This window comes from Antedon mediterranea, chromosome 4 (genome assembly GCF_964355755.1).
Source record: "Antedon mediterranea chromosome 4, ecAntMedi1.1, whole genome shotgun sequence".
NCBI lineage: Eukaryota > Metazoa > Echinodermata > Crinoidea > Comatulida > Antedonidae > Antedon > Antedon mediterranea.
The window spans coordinates 27,548,613-27,569,161 of NC_092673.1; the positions used below are offsets into that span (position 1 = coordinate 27,548,613).

General features: G+C 38.6%; 3 protein-coding genes across 3 annotated transcripts; all 3 read right to left on the reverse strand.

Annotated features, from left to right (window-relative positions):
- Positions 1–2,050: 2,050 nt before the first annotated feature.
- Positions 2,051–5,787, reverse strand: LOC140047103 (beta-lactamase domain-containing protein 2-like). The gene is made up of 6 exons (XM_072091922.1): positions 5,514–5,787; positions 4,907–5,207; positions 4,357–4,582; positions 4,037–4,236; positions 3,668–3,910; positions 2,051–2,718 (listed from the first exon to the last, which is right to left on the reverse strand). Exons 1-6 carry the CDS (start codon positions 5,654–5,656, stop codon positions 2,536–2,538), a joined length of 1,296 nt encoding a protein of 431 aa, XP_071948023.1. The 5' UTR covers positions 5,657–5,787; the 3' UTR covers positions 2,051–2,535.
- A 215-nt stretch (positions 5,788–6,002) lies between these two features.
- On the reverse strand, positions 6,003–9,242 carry LOC140046214 (beta-lactamase domain-containing protein 2-like). The gene is made up of 6 exons (XM_072090779.1): positions 8,928–9,242; positions 8,166–8,466; positions 7,644–7,869; positions 7,192–7,394; positions 6,641–6,883; positions 6,003–6,449 (listed from the first exon to the last, which is right to left on the reverse strand). The coding sequence occupies exons 1-6, from the start codon at positions 9,068–9,070 to the stop codon at positions 6,267–6,269; spliced, it is 1,299 nt and encodes a 432-aa protein (XP_071946880.1). The 5' UTR covers positions 9,071–9,242; the 3' UTR covers positions 6,003–6,266.
- A 142-nt stretch (positions 9,243–9,384) lies between these two features.
- Positions 9,385–20,089, reverse strand: LOC140047748 (probable polyketide synthase 1). Its single transcript, XM_072092783.1, has 3 exons — positions 20,044–20,089; positions 12,866–19,716; positions 9,385–10,835 (listed from the first exon to the last, which is right to left on the reverse strand). The coding sequence occupies exons 1-3, from the start codon at positions 20,087–20,089 to the stop codon at positions 10,476–10,478; spliced, it is 7,257 nt and encodes a 2,418-aa protein (XP_071948884.1). The 3' UTR covers positions 9,385–10,475.
- Between the last annotated feature and the right edge of the window lie 460 nt (positions 20,090–20,549).

The following is a 20,549-nucleotide window of genomic DNA, read 5'->3' on the forward strand; positions in this document are numbered from 1 at the left end:
TTGCCAAAATATTTATCTTTTAATAATATTAAGTCAAAACTCAAAACTAGAACCTAGACTACAGTTACACTATGTCAGTGTTATGTAAGTTTTGTACGTGTAGTCCCTAATTATTTGTCCTGTAAAGCGTTACCGTTTCAATTTTAACTTATCGGCATCATTGATTACTTTTTAACGAGAGCGTCAAATAGCGTCGACTGGATAACAAGTTTATATCGCATGCTGGTGGGGATCAATTGCACTGTTTGTAACATTCTAATAATAGTATTCCTACATTTGTATGCTGGTGCTATAAACCAATCAACCACACAACACAGAACAATAAAAATATAGTTGAAAATGATAAATAGAATTTCATTTGAATGCATTATGCATGGTTCCCACTAGAGACGCAATACAAGGACGTGATGAGAGCTAAACTGTCCTAACTTTAATAGAAACTGCGTTAAAAATAGTGTAATGTAATTAGAGTATATACTAGTAACCATTTCTTGAACATAAAAGTGAATTGATCAATCACAAGCGATGGATTATTCGAACTGTCACTTGTCATTGGTCAACACGCTTGCGTTACGTTTACGTCCTTGCGTTACTTTCTAGTGGGAACCAATCTTTAGGTGTGGCGTTATGTCAAAATATACATGATGCAACTTTGGCCCTCTATTTGCGCACCACCAACAACTCGTGAGTCATTTTACGTATAGGTAAACAGACACTTTCCACCCACCAAAAGGTAACCGAGTGCCTACATTGGATACGATATAATAATATGAATACCAAATGTACAGCAATGTAATGATGACCTAAATCAATTGAACGAGTGGAAATTATTTTAAATGTAACGGTTTAAAAATAAAAATGTGATGAGAGCTAAACTGTTCAATAGAAAATGCGTGGAAAAGAGTTTAATGTAATTATAGTATACTAGTAACCATTTCTTGAACATAATATTATTAATTTAAAGCTTTGTCTTCACTATCAAACTAGTTTAACAAAAACAGTGTTGACAATAACCTGTCTCCTGTGACTATGATTTATGTTATTTGACAATATTTAGACTTTTATTTGGAGTTTGACTCTTAGTGATAAACAAGGAACTCATATAAAAGGAAAGTGACACTTTTTACTATAGAAACCATTGTTAGATCCAAGTGATTTAGACCTTCAATTCCTAGGCCCACGAATAGAAAAAAAGTTGTACCATACGATCCATACAGGGTTAGTTTTTCCTATTTCATTGCTGGGACCTTAAACGATAGTACCGCGTCTTTTCTGCCTTCTAATCGGCCAACCAGTGCGAGGAGTCGTTGTGCTAGGCAACAGTACTATCTATTGTCTTCTGTCTATTGAAAACGTACAAATACCACTGCATAGCGAAATGGCTAATGCAACAACAGCAACGCAACTTATAGCAATTAAAAAGAAAAAGGTTTATGCCGTTGCTGTCGGGAAACAACCAGGCATCTATTTATCCTGGCTGGAATGCCATCACGGAGCTTTATTCCAATCATTTTTTAGTGTCGAAAAAGCCAAAACATATCTCAGCGAAAATGGGGTGTGCAATGACTTAGAATGTACTGATGCAACTAAAGTCAATGATGCTGATATGGTACTACTATTGGAACTAACATAATATATACTGAATGTAATGATACATTACATGACCAGGTTACCACTGATGTAAACCTCCATAACATGTTATTATGTCCATATTTGGGCACATCACATTTTTTTTGTCACATAAAGTTTGATAGTGTAGACAGAGCTTTACATTTCGTTTGTGACGACTCATTGAACAATTGTGTTACTTCATTTTGCGCATGCGGGAATGTTGGGATAACAAACCGATGTGAGACCATTGGTCGTAGCAAATCGGAAGTATGGTTTAGAAAACTTTCAGTAAAAATACGTGACCTTAAATGTGTGTTCACTTTTGTATTATATATTTTTTGCAGTTTCTTAATTAAGATTAATTATGGAGCAAATGAATCATTACTTTTTGAAATCTCTTTTATAGGGCAGATCATGCGGCTATTTTATAAACCAGCAAGTTTGAGAAGAAATAAATTTAAAGACAAAATGTATGTTAAAAGTATTTATTTTTAGTCAGTATTGATATCAGAATTCAAACCAACTCATTTGAATTACAAAAAAATTATTAAGTTAAAATAAATTAAAACCAATTCGTAATATAACACCGATTGACAAGAGAATGTTGCTGTACGTAATTTAAGTTGTCGCCGCCTAGCGGCGATAATCAACTTTACGAATCAGTCTGTGTTTTCAGGTAGGCCTAGTTTTGGCGTACATTGAATTACAAAGTTAGAATTTAAATTGATTGAAAAACAGTTACATCTTGATGTTTTATTGAATAATTATCGTGAAGATATTAAACAACGATTATAAAAATAGGAAAAAAAAGCTAAACTAAATCATTTTGGCGTATTTTGCCTGATACCAGTTTAGTTTTGTTGTAGGCTAGCCCAGTAAAAATTAAGACACATTTTGGTGATTCGCTCATTCGAATGGTTAGACCTATTTTTCTCCCAATTTAAGGACGCAGTCGTAAAGAATATCGCGTAGCAATAGATATCGTTCGCCTGTCTCCAGAAGGCTGATGGTTGGTGTATTCGTCACAAATCCGTAGCCTAACTTTAATTCGGGATTTCCAAAGGCTTCCTGGCCACCTGCCCCGCTGTGTCCAAAAGCTTTACCAATCTTTAGTGAAATGAAAACCAAAGCAATGTTATTTCAATAACGCAATTATCCAAAAGTATATATATTGTGATGTTTTTGTCTTCATATGGTTTCCGTTCTTAGTAACAGCTTGTGTGACCTGTATATTGTTTAAGATTCAAGATTCAAGATTCAGCTTTATTTCGTCCACATAGGAAAATATTTTGAGTGGTTTTCACAATTATAGTACAAAAGTATATAAAACGTTTCAAATAAAAATAATTAATTATAATATTTAAAAACACTATATTTTATGTACAAGAAATGATCGGATCCCAGAGCTATGTGGCAAGAAATGCGGAGGAGGTCTAGGTTTATATATAAACAGAAATTGGTGCACAAATATTACTGTAAAAAAATCAATCTGTGAGAGAAATATCGAGCTTTTATGCATATCGCTTAGACCGTACTACCTTTCTAGGGAGTTTAATCAAATCCATGTGATCCTGATTTATGTTCCACCCGACGCAAATGCGGATGAAGCCGCTCGTATTGTCGGAGATACTGTGAGTAATATCAGAGGCGTCCCCTTTAAGCTTGGATCCCACTAGAGAGGTAATGCAAGGTGGTGTGACCAATCAAAAACGATTATTATTTGAATTGTGGCATGTCATTGGTCAACTCAGTGCGCTGCGTCTCTAGTGTGAACCACGCTTTAAGCTTGGTTCCCACTAGGTCGCATGACAAAACGAAAGTACGGTAAGCGTGCTGCAATTATTATGACCGATCACGAAATGGATCGAGTAATTAAACCAATCATGACGCATTTGATCTTTCGTTTCGTTTCGTTTCGTATCCATCACGTCGTGATTGGTCAATTTAATTGCGTTTAGCGTACGTCCTTTGCGTTGTCATGCGTCCAAATGCGAACAAGTAAATATAATAAGTGTTGCTTTATTTTCACTGACGAGAAGGTTTCAAACACATTTACCGGAATTTTGCTTATAGCCACGCCAGGTCCCCACTCCACATCTACCATGATTACTTTGTCCATGCCCTTCGTAACGACTGTATTCAATTGTTTCACTGATTTCTCGGACATGATCCTCTTCCCGTTCAATTCCCCTCCGTTTGCCAAGATGCCATATAATTTAGCTAGACCCTCCGCCGTAGCAACACCAAACGCAGACGGAACTTCAACAATTCTGTTCTCGGGATCGTTTAGTGCGTATGCCTGAAATGTATAACCTGATAGTTTAATACTACTTTAAGTTATCTCCCTACCCCGTACTTCACCCTGTCTGCCTCTCTCTCCCCTCTCCCCAGCTGACACTCAGCTGTCAAAATTCCCCAAACTTACATTTGACATCATTGGTCCCATATTCTTCATAATCTTATTCCACAAAGTGTCTTCTCCACGAAAAATCGACCCTAATATGGTCGATCGCATCAATGGAGTACTGATTACTGTCAACATTTGTCTGGCAGTGTATTTGGTTTCCTCCATTCGCGCTGCTCTGTAAAATAGCTCTTTGCGAAGTCCAAAATGGATGTCAATTCCTTAAAATAAAAAGACATTTGTTCACTACTATATATGCTGCACATTCAAAGGTAACAGCATAATAAAGGCAGGACAATTCAAGTTTGAAAGAAATTAAACTTGGCTGAAAAGATACTCACCAAATGGTACCTCCAATTCATCATGAACAAACTGACCAAGAGTTCTATGTTTCGGGTCAACTTTCCTTAAAAGAACGCCACAGAAGGACGCCATAGTTATAGCGTGGTAGCCATGTCCAGTACCTATCTCCCATTGTGGCACAGAGTCTGCCAGAACATCAGCCAGACGATCGTGATCTCGAAACAAATCCCAAGAAAGCGTTTCATTTGGAAATGGAATCCCTGCCTATATGCCATTAATAAAAGGAAACGTCTTATACAACATTCTATGTACATCAGTGTATTTGAGACCCTATTAGTATTACTGTTGCAGAAATTTGGATTCGTGTTGTGAATCATGATATCGTAACAGGAATTCCGTATGTTACGAAAAGAATTAGGACCACATGTGTCATTAAACTTGGCATTATAGATATAACATATACCGTATAAACCCAGTAATTGTAGTTCGAGGACACCATTTTAACCCGGACTGGCGCTGGAACCAGCCAGGTTGGGAGGTTGTCAAAAATCTGTCAAATTCAGAAGAGATATCGTTGAACATACGTACCTGATGGCTGATGAGCATCTCAACAGTCACATCTTGTTTTCCATGCTTACCAAACTCCGGCCAGTACTTTACAACCTTATCACTGTACTTTAGTAGACCTCGATCGACTAACATGGCGACGGCTATAGCTGCCACACCCTTACCGCTCGAGTAAATGTTAGGGAGTGTGTCTGGTTTCCATGGTCGATGGGCCTCCTTGTCAGCATAGCCACCCCAGATGTCGACCACCTTCTTACCTTTATGGTACGCCGCAAAAGCTGATCCACCATCAGACGGTTCTATGCCATTTGAGTAATGTTCCCTGCAAAATTATTTGTTATACTTTGAATATTACTGGATAGTACGCTACCAGCAATTTCTAGGCTATAATAATGGTGGGCATGTTAATCAATGTATGAATGGCAATATAAACGCAATATTGTTCTGTCCTGGAAAAATTGCAAATTAAAGTACTGGGCTAAACTGTTTTGTATAGGAGCTATCGGATTTCAAATGATCTATATTGATTGTATTATGTTTCGGACTGATAAGGCGTACTAACGCTGTTATATATACAGAAACGTAACCCAAACAACCCGAATAATATCGAGAGTATAGGCCTACTCACCTGAATGCTTCAAAAACTCTTTCGAAGCCTGGTTCCACTCGGCCGTCAAATATAACTGGCAACTTCTCCTTCCATAGTCCTGGTAGATACAAGACAACTATGGCAGTAACAGCTACGAGTAAGGCCTGCTTTAAGATCGACATACTGCCTTGCTATAAATGCTGTGTGCAATGTTTAACAAGTTGTGCAATTATGTTATTCAACGTGGCGATGATATTATATTTAAACTATTACTTGTTTAAACAATGATTAGGCCTAAGGTTTATTTTTACTTGACCTGTTGTACTGTGTGTTTACCTTAAGGGTTTACACAGACGGGTTCTTTCAAATAATTCAGTCATGTTATAACGACTGTATTAATGTATTGACTCTCCTTTAAAGATATATTGAACTATGTTAATTTTTGTTGTTGAATATTTTAATGCAGAATTTGAAATACAGCATAAAGGTATCTCCATGAATACATAAAATAAAAGTAAATGCCAATTGAATATTTTATTGCAAACAGTTTTTTATACCTTGATCTTTTAAAAACGATTATCGAAAACAATTATTAAATACATTTAATGTCATTAAAGTGGAGAAGAAGACATTCGGCGCAGAATTTACACATTATGACGTCATAGTACTAGTAGCATTTTGCACCAGTGGAAAGATGTTTGGTTCAACCATGGACCTATAAATTAGATGTATAGGTCCATGGTTGAACACACAGTAGATAAAAGAGACCGTGGAATATGATTATGTTTACTCCTATTTTTCTCCCAATTTTCTGACACAGTCGTAAAGTATGTCGCGTAGCAATAGATATCGTTCGCCGTCTTCCGTAAGGCTAATGGTCGGTGTATTCGTCACATATCCGTAACCTAGTTTTAATTCGAGATTTCCGAAGCCTTCTTGGCCACCTACTCCGCTGTGTCCAAACGCTTTACCAATCTGTGAAATTGAAACCAAATCATGTTATTTCAAATATATATTGTAATCAACATTCATTTTTTTAAATTATTTAAACCAATATAAAGCCTTATATAAATATACTCAATGCCAAGTATTTAGTATATTACTATTATATACTATAGGCCTATTGCTAGATATACGAATATTCTTCAAAGTGCAGTTTGATTTACCGGAGTTTTACTGATAATCACACCATGTCCCAACTCAACATCTATCATAACAACTTTGTCCATGCCCTTAGTAACGACTGTATTCAACTGTTTAACTGCTTTCTCGGACATAATCCTCTTCCCGTTCAATTCCCCTCCGTTGACCAAGATGCTGTATAGTTTAGCTAGGGCCTCGGCTGTGCCAACACCAAACGCTGACGGAACTTCAACAATTCTGTTCTCGGGATCATTTAATTTGTATGGCTGAAATTATATAAAAAGTTTCATCAGATATTTTCATATCAAAACTTATGTTTAGTAACTCAGGAAAAGTTAGGAAACGGTATCCATAGGAAATGCATGATTCGCATGTATGACACGCCCGGGAAGACATAATAATATCCGGTGTCGAGACCGCTTGTGTCGAGTTTACTCATAGCCTGTATCGAGTTACCACCGCTCGTTTTGAGTTTATGAGTTTACCCACCGCTCGTGTCATGTCACCCACCAACGCTAATGTCAATATACCTCCCGCTCCACTCGCTCATGTATAGGCACTCACTCAAACTTACATTCATCAACAGTTGTTCCGTATTCTTAAGCATTTTGTCATATAATGTATCGCTTCCGCCAAACAATGATTTAAAAATGTAGGAGCGCATCAATGGATTATTAATTATTACAGATAACATTTGACTGGTAGTGTATTTGTCTTCCTCCATCCGTGTCGCTCTATAAAATAGCTCTTTGCGAAGTCCAAAATGGATGTCAATTCCTTAAAATATAAAAATGTTTACTGTTATTTTTTAAAACAAACAATATTTTGATATCCTGTTTACCAGCGCACGTGCTACCAAAACCCTGTCCACACTGCAGAAAATATTTCATGCGTCATGAGGGTAAAACAATATATTAAGACAGTGAGTACAGTATATGTACAACTGCCGGGTTGTTATAATGGTTTGTTGAAATGAGAATGAGGATTTTTAGAGACGTTTATTTTGTCGAGAAAAGAGATAATTACCAAATGGTACTTCCAATTCATCGTGAACAAACTGTCCAAGAGTTCTATGTTTCGGGTCAACTTTCCTTAAAAGAACGCCACAGAAAGAGGCCATCGTCAAAGCGTGGTAGCCATGTCCAGTACCTATCTCCCATTGTGGCACAGAGTCTGCCAGAACATCAGCCAGGCGATCATGATCTCGAAACAAATCCCAAGAAAGCGATTCATTTGGAAAAGGAATGCCGGCCTACGTCATCAATTAAAAGAAGAAAACATTATCTTATGAATATTGATAACGTTTTTATGTATATCTACTCTAGGCAGTTACTCATTAATGTCAGATATACCATTAGTAATAGGCAGCTAGCCATTTTTACTTAAAGTCTATGGCTGGTTTACTTCGGGTGGTCAATGCAGGAATGTAGGATTGTAGGAATAGATTTGCCTGTATAATAATCATTGAGAGGGGGCACAATTCAACTTGGCGGCAGTGCCGAGAGTATTGGAACCAGGTAGATCCAGGTATCGGTCGTGCCTACGTACCTGATGGCTGAGCAGCGTTTCAACAGTCACATCTTGTTTGCCATGCTTACCAAACTCCGGCCAGTACTTTACAACCTTATCACTGTACTTTAGCAGACCTCGATCGACTAACATGGCGACGGCTATAGCTGCCACACCCTTACCGCTCGAGTAAATGTTATGGAGTATGTCTGGTTTCCATGGTCGATGGGCCTCCTTGTCAGCATAGCCACCCCAGATGTCAACCACCTTTTTACCTTTATGGTACGCCGCAAAAGCTGAGCCACCATCAGACGGTTCTATGCCATTTCTGTAATGCTCTCTAAACAAAATGTGTAAGGCTTACTACCAAATAAACAATAGGCTCATATTGTATAAGCTTATGCCATCTATGATATTCATGACTGTCATCATTTTGCTGTAGGCCTAAATAAAGTTTTTTGACATTGAATATCTGTGTTTTTTGCTCCAAAGCTCTGTCTACACTATTCAGTTTGACAAAAAAAAAATGTATGTGTCCAAATAATGGTAGTGATACCCAAATATGGTAGTGATATGACATGATTGTAGTAGACAGAGCTTTACACGCGCGCGAAGTATACCTTATTTAAACCATATCCTGTATGTAGATAATACGCTCAGTATATTAGTGTATAGGAGCTGTTTTCAATAGGATTATAGTAGTTGACCTTTATTGTATTGTATATTGCTACTGTAGGCTGCATTATAACGCTGTGTATATTTCAACACTATAGCATATCTATACATGAATACAGTACTCACTTGAATGCTTCAAATACTCTTTCGAAGCCTGGTTCCACTCGACCGTCAAATATAACTGGCAACTTCTCCTTCCATAGTCCTGGTAGATACAAGACAGCTATGGCAGTAACAGCTACGACTAAGGCCTGCTTTAGGATCGACATACTGCCTTGCTATAAATGCTGTGTAATCAATATTACTCAAAGTCTAGTCAGATATTTTTATCACGACCTCGGGTAAACACTGGTTGAATACCCTGGGACACGTAGGCTTTTAAGCTTGGTTCCCACGGACACAAAACGCAATTAGGACGTAAGCGGTCCAAACAATTTGAGCAATCACGACGTGGTGGATCGTCTGAACTGCCGCTTATGATTTATGGCGTAATTACTTTGTGAACTAAGTTGAGACAATTAATGCAATATACTCACGTTATAACTAAATTATTAATTTATTGACTCTCACTTAATGAACAGCAATTACAATATTGTAGTGCGGTAAAATTAAAAATGTATTGTGTTAAAGAATCCCAAACTTTAATAAATTTGCTTGCTTAAACTTGCTTATAATGTACATAAATAGATATCCCATTAAAAATATAATCTTAATAATTAAAATAGTAACATTTCTTCTACTTAGTCCTAAACTATTTAAATTTACTTTTCATACATTCCTTTTCAACTATTTGTATGCCCGCATATTATGGTGATTTACTATTAAAACCTTTTATTGTAATCACGTATTTATCATTGTTGATTATGAAATTGTTTACTACTATCACTGTGTAATTTTTTTGATATTTGGAAGAACATTGTGGCCTAATTTCTGAAACTCTTTGTAAACCGATAATCATAATTATTAAGGTATACTTTATTCATTCAAATGAAAAAAAGCCAAATGCTTGTCGCACAGTGAAGACACACAGCAATAGGGAAACAAACAAAATCTATACTATTTAACTATTTTGTTACTACCTTCTAACCCGTGCTCCTGTATAATATGACTGGTATATTTACTTTACCAAAGCTTAAGACTGAAAGAACAAAGACATTCATCTTGGGAGATTTCCACCATTGGAATGTTCCCATCTCAATTGTATACATTCTATAAAATATTCTAACTAACTTTTTTTTAAATCAAATTGTTATTAATTTCTATATCAAAATTAGGCCTAATTTAAAAAAATGTTTTTGTGTAACTTTTTTATCTTAATTCTTTATCTTTTTTTAATAACTCTTTTATATAGTGTAATATTCAATCTCAATTATTTATTGCAATTATTCCGAATTTTTAACCTTTATTTAAATATTAGCAATAGTTAACAACAGGTGATCTTTTAAATTGCTCATATTTACCAATATGAATTCTGTAAATACAACAACTAGCCGTTAATCGGGAAGTTCCAGATTTAAGACAATATGCAATGACTTTCACGCATTTCCAAAAGAACGTCTCTATTGCCTACCCATTATATGAATCCTACGGCGCAAAAATTTGAAAAATAGATAACAAGATTCGTTCTTATCTTATTTTAACATTGATTTATGAGTAAATTTACGGAATTCAAATTTAGGTTTCACTCAATTTCAATGGCAACACAGCTTCCTTATTCAATGCCTTTTCCAGCAAAAGCTTCGTTGTAATGCCACCAAGGATATCCAACTGTGACACGACAACGTTAAGCTCTTTACTAGCCCACGTCACCATTTCGACTGCCATCAGCGAATCGACACCGTAGTTGATCATTGGTTGGTTGACGTCAATGGTTTCAGGCTCAACACAGAGCAATTTACCCATCTTTTGTTTAACGTTCTTTTCGATGTCTTCTAGGCTTAGAGAGCAATCGGTTTTAGCGACCTGTTGGCCCGTTGCCAGATGTACGAATTTCATGCTTTCAGGGTATACAAACATTTGCATCACATTCCAGTCCTGAAAAGAAAAATGGTAGACAATATCAACTAAAGTTCCAAGATACAGTGCGTTGTATCATATTTAAGTTGCTGATACACGCGTTATACTAGGTTCTAGGACACCTACCCCCTAGACAGTTACCCCCCGGATATTTACCACCCGGACAACTACCCCCTTAGGACAACTACCCCCTTAGGACAACTACCCCCTTAGGACAACTACCCCCTTAGGACAACAACCCCCCGGACAACTACCCCCCGGACAACTACCCCCTTAGGATAACTACCCCTCGGATAACTACCCCCCGGTCAACTACCCCCCGGTCAACTACCCCCCCCCCAATCCAAAAGTAGACAAACGGTTTCTGTAAAAATTAAATCATCTGTTTTTAACGGGTGTTTCGAAACTAGAGACCCGAGACCTGACACGAGACCCAATACGAAAAGGGAGACCTATATTGGGTCTCCCTTTTCGTATATTAGGGTCTCCCTTTTCGTATAGTGTGGTCTCTCTTTTCGTATAGTGGGGTCTCCCTTTTCGTATATTTGGGTCTCCCTTTTCGTATATTTAGGTCTCCCTTTTCGTATATTAGGGTCTCTCTTTTCGTATAGTGGGGTCTCCCTTTTCGTACGTGGGTCTCTCTTTTCGTATATTTAGGTCTCCCTTTTCGTATTGGGTCTCGGGTCTCTGGTCTCGGGTCTCTAGTTTCGAAACACCCGTTTTTAACCGATTATTCTGTTTAACAGCACGCTAGACCCTAGATGTGCTAGATTTAAAGTACCGTATTTATTGACAAAACGGCCTGGGCTGTTTATTGTTTAGGTGGTTTTTAGGTGGACATTTATTGGAAGAAAGTTGTTTATTCAATGGGAGGGGGTATAATCTAATGGAAATAGACGCCGATTATTAATTCCATATGATGTTTCATGGGAGTGACATGATCACCGTTTATTTGAGGGGAATTTATTTAAAGATCGCCGTTTATTCGGTGAGTGAACATTGAGGTCAAATATCAAAAGTGATATTATTCTTCAAGTGTACAAAAATACAAAATGACAAATTTGAGACAAAAATTAATTCTTTTAAGACCAGTGGTTATCGAAGCATTGTCCTGACGCAAAAATTATTATTATTATTAGCGAACCCAGTTTTTACAGTAAATACAGGGAGTACTATATAATACGTTCGACTATCCTATGATCATGTGTGACAATCTTCAGTTTATACCAGGCTATATTTATGTTCAATCTTTTACTTTTGTTTACAATAATGAATAGTAATTCGTCAAAGTAACGAATTAAAATATAGTTATTAATTCCTATTATACGCTGTTGCAGAGTCAGGTTGTTGAATGGTCTGGGTGGTAGTTGTCCGTCCGGGATGTAGTTGTTCTAAAGGGATAGTTTTCTGGGTGGTAGTTGTCCAGGGGTTAGTTGTCCTACGGAGGTAGTTGTCCTAAAAGATTATTTGCCCTCGGAGTATTTTCCAGGAAGTAGTTGTCCTACGGGGAGTATTGTGTCAGAGGTAGTTGTCCGGGGGGTAATTGTCCGGGGGGTAATTGTTCCTAGGGGGTAATTGTCCGGGGGGTAGTTGTCCGGGGGGTAGTTGTCCTAAGGGGGTTGTTGTCCTAAGGGGGTAGTTGTCCGGGGGGTATTTGTCCGGGGGGTAGTTGTCCTAAAGGGGTAGTTGTCCTAAGGGGGTAGTGGTCCAGGTGGTGGTTGTCCGGGGGGTAGTTTTCCGGGTGGTAAATGTCCAGGGGGTGAATATCCGGATACGGTTATACTAGCATCCTAGCAATACAACGCGTTATCGGAAAAGATACACAGTGAGAATCCATTGCGTTGTCTTTTGTTGTTATAATTATGTTTAGCATTCGGTCAACGAAATGTCACTTTTTACTCTTTCTTTTACTCTCATTTTGAAAAAAAGGAGTGCTTTCCGAACACTTGCCATTTCTCTCTGTTTTCTTAATAATATTTTGCCAAATATAATAAATTTGAACATGATATTTGCAATGTAGTATACTATTTAAAATAATGACCACGTACCTGATTTGCAAGATAAACAGCGGCCGGTTGATTAGATGATTGCAGAAGATTCGACAATCCTTCTAAGAACTCATCGACGTGTAGTGACAGGTGACCTCTCATGTTCAGAGCCTGTGCAACACCGGATTTATCTTCTAAATATCCCGCTCCTCTTACGGGACTCAACTGTACACTGAGTGCTGGTAGACCATCGTCTCTTCTTTTTGCAGCAAGAGCATCCAGGAAGTTGTTTGCTGCTATGTACATAGACTGTGATGAATTGCCACACATAGTAGTCACAGACGATAGTAAGAAGAATATTTCAAGATTCATGTCTTTTGTGACATCGTGCAAGTGCTGGGCACTACCAGCCTTTGATGACAGAATGTTGTCAATTTCTGAATTGGTCAAGCTCTGGAATGTCTCCTCCATAATAAATCCAGCCAAGTGAAACACACCTTTAATCTCTGGTGCATGTTCACTCTGTAATCCCTTCATCAAGGCTAGGACATTATCCTTTATGCTTAAATCTAATGAGTACTTGTATACATTGACACCTTTGGCTTCGAGGTATTTTAGGGTCCGTCTACCAGACGAATTTCGACAACCACGGCGAGAAACTAAAGCGATATGCTTCGCTCCTTTATTCGCCAACCATCTAGCCATTGCTTGTCCAATGCCGCCAAATCCACCAGTGACGATGTACGTTACGTTTTGTTTGAACAGCTTGGTTGTTGGGTTTATTTTGGGAGGTTGTATCTCATCCGGGATATTGAATACTACTTTACCAATATGAGATCCTTTGGCGGTTCTCGCAAACACCTCTTGGTATTCTTCAATCGACGAGACTTCAAATCTGATTGGTTTGAAGATTCCATTTTGGAATTTGTTTGACACTTCAGTCAAAAGCTTACTTGCTCGTGGTTTGTCTAGATCAATCATGATGTCAATTTGACTTGATATAAATGTCTTATTCTCAAGTAGCATCTGCATCTGGAGATTTGAATTCTGTAGAATGTCACGCTTTCCGATCTCACAGAACCTTCCCCCAGGAGCAAGGCATTCGATACCTTTGACCAAGAGGTCTCCACTTAGCGAGTTCAACACAACGTCAACACCGCGACCGCTTGTCCACTGCATGATATCATTGTAAAACTCATCTGATCTTGAGTCAGATACATACCTGATGCCTAATTTTTCTTTAAGGTATTCTCGTTTCTTAACAGATCCAGCTGTACATATGATGTTAGCCTTGGCCATTCTGGCAACCTGTATTGCACTTAGTCCTACCCCACCACAGGCTGAATGTATTAGGACGGTTTCTCCTGGCTGCAGATTAGCACGTTCTATTAAACTGTGATACGAGGTAGAAAATATTATTCCTATACCTGAACTCTCATCCCAGGTTAAATTGGATGGCTTTTTTACCACAAGTTGAGCATCACATATTGAATGAGAAGCGAAACAATGATCCCCAAAACCAATAACTTCATCACCTTCTTTAAGGTTTACTACACCTTTACCAACTTTCTCTACAATGCCACTTAGTTCCAGACCGAACTGCTTCTCTTCAGTCTTTATCAACGCATTAAGCATACCCAGTGCCATCATCACATCTTTGAAGTTCAGAGCTGCACTCTTGATTCTAACCAGTACTTTTCCATCATCAGGAATCATTTCATTCAGGTATGAAACGCCTAAGTCGTCTAAAGAAGCTAGCGCCGAAGATGAACTTTGGGTTAACTGCCAGTACTTCTTATTCGTTGATACGCTTTCCATATTGATGTTTGTGGGGATTATTCTAGGATAGAAGTATGCACCATCTCGAATAGCGATTTCTCTTTCTTTGTGATCATATGACATGATGTATTTTGCAGCAAGTTCAGCCTGTGCGCGCGAAGAACTTTTACTCTCAATGTCAATGGAATAAACTGGAGCATTGAACTGGTTTGTGATAGCCCGAACAACGCCAATGGCTTTGCTCCCTTCTATGTTTTGTGATCTATTATTCGAATCAGTGGTTATAACCCATATTTTCTGGAAAGCTTCTGACGAATTATCAACTTGTTGAAAGAGCTTGAAGAGATCATGACAGTTACTATCATTTGAGTTCCACAAGTATATTACTTCGGTTTTGTCTGTTTCTGTATTATTGATGAGAATACCTTTGTTGATATCTGTTAATGGTTGAATTATAACTTCTGCACTAAGACATTTGCTTAGACAGTCAGCAACAACATTTGTTTTTCTGTCAGTGAAAATCAAATAGCGCTGACATTCTGTGTTTTGATCAATTGTTTTGATGCCTTTATGTACTGTTAAAGAACGTTTTCGCCCAAGAAACATGCTATGGAAAAATTCTCCAGTAGTTGTTTCTGATTCTACGTCAGCAAAGCCGTTGTTTACAAGCGCTTGTACCCATCCTTCTTTAGACAACCAGCAGGTGTTGGTTCTGAAGTCTTGATAGACCCAGCATAACTCAAGAGACCCGAATACAAGTTCAGCTACATAATGTGTATTTGTCGCCTCGTACATTAAGAACAAACCATCATCAGTCAGTAAATCTCGAATTCTACCAAGAGCAATATTGACATCAACAACTGAATGAATTGTGTCCATACACACGATAAAGTCTACCGTACCAGGAACAAATCCCTGACTAGCTAGGTCCTTTTCTATGTCAAGTTGCTGATACTTAACAAATGGATATTCCTCCAATGCGCTCTCTGCATGCATGAAAAATGTGACACTCAAATCTGTGAATATATACTCAACTCGCTTTTCTTCTCCATACTTCTTTAGAGGTTCGAGTATGTATTGTGCAAGACCACCCATACGTCCACCAATCTCCAGAACACGCACTACTGATTTTTCTTTCAGTGCCTTTTGAACAGCTCTGTCAATTATATCTGTACCTGCTTTGTAGAACAATCTTGTAGTAAGTGAATCCATGAAATAGCTCGGGAGACATTCTGGTCTGAAGAGAAGCTTCACAGCACTTCCTGGCTCTATAAGAGTTCTGGTGAAATTATCTCCAAGGTTTCTTATCATTCCAATTTCATGTTCAAGTTCTGGCACAGCTTTATAGAGCTCATCGAGGTTTCTATGAAGATCTTTGAATGGAATTGTTTTAACAGATGTATCGGCCGCTATGGCTCTCAGACGCTCTATATACAACGGGTGCACGTTGTAAGTTGAACTGTCGACCGTTTTAAGACCATGACGAATGTAAGACGCGCATATTGATCTAATTAAAGGCGCGAACTTTTCAGCCTTTCCTATGCCGTATGTTTCATCAGTGTGTATTCTTCTTTGAATAATATCATCGAACACCTCACAAACTACAGACGTGTTTCCCATACATGCAGATGAAGTTTGCCATATCGTCTTATACAGGCATTCACCTAAATCGACATCTGAACGCGTCCCGTTGATGTTTTGGCATCTAACACCCGTAAGTTTTACCAATGTACAACCGTCACTAGTCGATAATATGATATCACCAACCAAGAGCTTACTATCGCATTCTGTAACATTAGCATATGCCATTAGTTGTTGACCTGGTGGTATTTTAGGAACAAACATCTGAAGTTTGTCAATTGCAACTGGGAGATAAAGCGTTGTTGTCTCTCCAATGGCACTGAGAAGAAGCTGAAAGCAGCCATCTAGCTGTGTAGTCTGTATACGTTGATTGTTATTTTCAGCAGGGCACAGGTACGCAAATCCTTCACCGTCTCCAGCCATCACCTCTTCAATCACCTGGAACGCAGTTCCGTAATTCAGACCAACTGAACTCATTCTACTGTAAAATTCATCTTGTGTTACGCTGGTGGTACATCTTTTCAATATATTCTCCTTATCAATTTTAACAGGTTTCGTTTCTTTGTTATTCGTAGTTAACAGCTCACAGCTACTGTAAACAGTGTTGTTCGAAGTGACTTCAACGTAGCTACCATTTTTGACACACGTCAAATTAAGACCAACAGCATTGTTACTGCTATCAGTGTTGTCTGGCCAAGTACATACTCGCTTAAAGCTCGCATTTGCCACAGATGGAATTTGATAGTCGGCAAAATATGATTGCAAAGCGTACTCTACATATCCTGCCGCCGGAAAAATAACGTTGTCTTGGATTACATGATCAGCCAAGAAAGGAAATACCGCGAATGTTATGTTTCCGTTTTGGCCTTTGTATGTCCGGTCATCCTGACCAAGACGTCTGTTGCGGCGCTCTTCGCCCTCAATCCAAAACGAATTGTGTTGCCATTGATATTTTGGAATATCAACCCATATTGCAGCATCACGGGTAAAATTATCCCAGTTAATATCTATGCCACATGTGTACAATTGACCAAGTGCGAATAGGTTAGTCACTTTGTCATTTTGTTCTCTCTGTCCGGTTGACAATGTAATAAGGTCAGTCTTACCTTGCCCTTTACCAATCTGTTTGATAGACGATGCAAGTGTTACTGAAGCACTCAGTTCTATGAAGATATTTGCGTTGGTGTTACGAAGAACGCCTTCTATGGCCGGGCAGAATTTGACTCTGTTTCGTATATTACTCCACCAGTAGTCTGTGTTAAAATCACCGTCATACACTTCACCTGTCAATGTTGAAAACATAGGAACAGATCTTACTCCGGCTGGTGTGGAAACAGCACCTTTCATTGATGTTCGAAATGGTTTTTCCATTGGATCCATTATTGGTGTATGGAAAGCGCACTGTACTCTAAGCTTCTTTGATTTGACATTGACGTCGTTGTCAATACTATTGATACTTTCTTTTGATCCTGCTAAAGTTAATGAACCAGGAGCATTTTCGGCTGCAATGTACAGATTCTCATATTTGTTGCACATTTTTTCAGCTTCATCAAGTGTAAGCCTGACAGCCGCCATGCTTCCGCAACCTTTCAACATAGATTGGTTTTTACTTCGGTGATAGACAACTCGTACTGCCTCAGTTAGCGTCAGGCCACCACATGCATATGCGGCAGCGATCTCACCCAGACTGTGTCCAACAACCACATCAGGTTTAACACCCCAGTAGCACCACAAGTCAAATAGACCGACTTGCAGAAACAATAATGCCGGCTGGCTTATTACCATGTCATTAAAGTTTTCTTCAGTTAGTAAGTTTTTCTGACCATTAAACAGACCTTTATCGTTTAATAGAGACCACCCACTAATCTTCTGGAAAATCGTGTCACACTTTTTGATGGACTCTCTAAATATTGGTTCGGTCTGGTACAATTTCCTTCCCATATTGATCCACTGTTGCCCTTGCCCTGGAAATACGAAACATATTTTATGTTCTGGGTTGTATGTCGTGCCAGTTGAGATACCGTCTCCACTACCATTAGTAATAAACTGCTCTAGTCTTTCTTGAAACTGCGATCCAGAACTTGCAGATATTGCCACTCGACATTCGTGGTGCTTCCTGTGAGTTGCCTGCCATCCCACTACACGAAGAGCATCTTCTTCATTGTCAAACTCTTTCCACTTAATTGCTAAATCTGTAAGGGCAGCAGACGACTTGGCCGAGAGGGGTATCAACAGCGGCTTACCTTCTTTTGTGCTTGAACCAAATTCCCATCCGACGGGATCTAACAAAGCATTATGTTTTTGTTTTGGCGCCTCTTGGAAAATTGCATGCGCAAGAGCGCCCGCGAATCCAAAGCTATTTACTCCGATAATGGACTTTTCATCATTTGGCAAACGCTCCATTTGAGTTTGAACTTCTAATTTCCAATCTTTTAAGTTGATCTTGGGATTCGGCTTGTTGTAGTTGATGGTCGGTACAAGGTAGCCGTTATGCAGCATTAGTGCTGCCTTTATTGTAGCAGCGGCTCCGGCAGCACATTCACTGTGACCAAAGTTGCTCTTAACTGATCCGATCTTAATTGGTGCATCACGATTTGGTCCAAAGGATTTGCCAATAGCTTCTGCTTCAATGGGATCTCCAACGGGTGTTCCTGTGCCATGTGCTTCAAGATAGTTTACATCAGCCATATTCACATCAAATGTTTTGTACGTCTCTTCAATGATTCGCTGCTGATCAGGCATGGATGGCATAGTAATACTCTGACTGTAACCGTTAGATCCTATTGATGTTCCCATAATAGTCGCATAAATATGATCGTTGTCTTTCATAGCCTGATCCAATGTCTTAAGAATACACGTCCCAAAACCTTCGCCTCTAACGTAACCCTTGGCTGTATCAGAGAAGGGACAACATTTACCATCTGGCGAGAGCACTCCAAGAGCGCTGAAGCCAACAGTAGTGTCAGGGAGAATCAATGCGTTGACTCCACCCAGGACCGCAACTTTACATTCGTTATCTCTAAGCGATTTACACGCAAGGTGCATGGCAGTTATCGATGACGCGCAAGCGGTATCTACGGCGTAGCTTGGCCCCTTCAGATTGAACACGTATGAAATCCTGTTTGCTGCGACACTGTGCGCTGTGCCCGTCAATGTGTAAGCGTTTACCGTATTGGCATGGATATCGAGAGTTTGAATTGGGTAATCCATTAACCCAATTCCAACGAACACACCGCACGAGTCTAGGTTATCCGGTATGATTCCGGCATCTTCAAAGGCTTCGTGGGTAACCTCTAGTAAAATTCTCTGCTGGGGATCCATCGATGATGCCTCTTTTGGTGAAATTTTGAAGAATGTGTTATCGAACTTGTCGATTCCATCTACAAATCCACTTTTTGGTGATACCATCTTTCCTGGCTTCGTCTGGTCATCATCATGGAATTTTTCAATTGACCAACGTTCTGGCGGAACATCAGTGATACAATCCTTACCACTACAGAGAACCTGCCAGAAATCTTCTGTCGAGGTTACTCCGCCAGGCATTCGACATCCTAGTAATAAAGTCATTTAATAATACTCACTGAGGTTTTAAAATTCTAAAATATTGCATCTACTGTATTTTGTTTATTTGCCTATCACTAAAGCAACGCAATGACGTGGGTGGAGCTGCGCAAGTTAGTTGACCAATCATAAACGACAGTTCGGGAGAGCCATCGTTTTGTGATTATCTCCATGGACATGCACTCTTTCTAACGGTTCTTATGACATTAAGACCACACTCATCATAAAATTGATTTAGATTTTGCAGGGAGGAAATGAAATGTGGAACTTTTCTATGGACCTTTTATTTATTCTATAATAACAACAAATGAACTTACCTATGCCAACAATAGCAATTGGACACTTCTTCGAGTTTTCATTCATGATGTATACTATCAATTAGTTATGAAATTTAGGCCTATGGAAAAGGAATCACATAGTTATGATACTATTACTAATAACAAGTCAAATTAGTTTAAAAAGAAGTAAAATTAAAAATGTTCTGTGCGACATGATGGGGCAGAAAGTTGTTCTACTCAAAATTGTTCACGTAGATGTAAATCCGATAAAAGATAGGTAAATTTTTTAACTTCGCAAATGCATTTGATACCACACATCATCAAATTCGTCTTCAAAAACTACATCATTAAGGCCCATTTACACTAGGGCGATAACGATCGACGATAAATAGATAAACATAGATTTTTGTTTGATAAAACGAAAGAAATTAGAACATTTTTCTTTATAGAACTATAGGATAATCATTATGCTGTATTTAATAAAAATAATATTTTTGAAAATCCAATCAAATGACGTCATGATCAATAACAACAGTCAAATCATT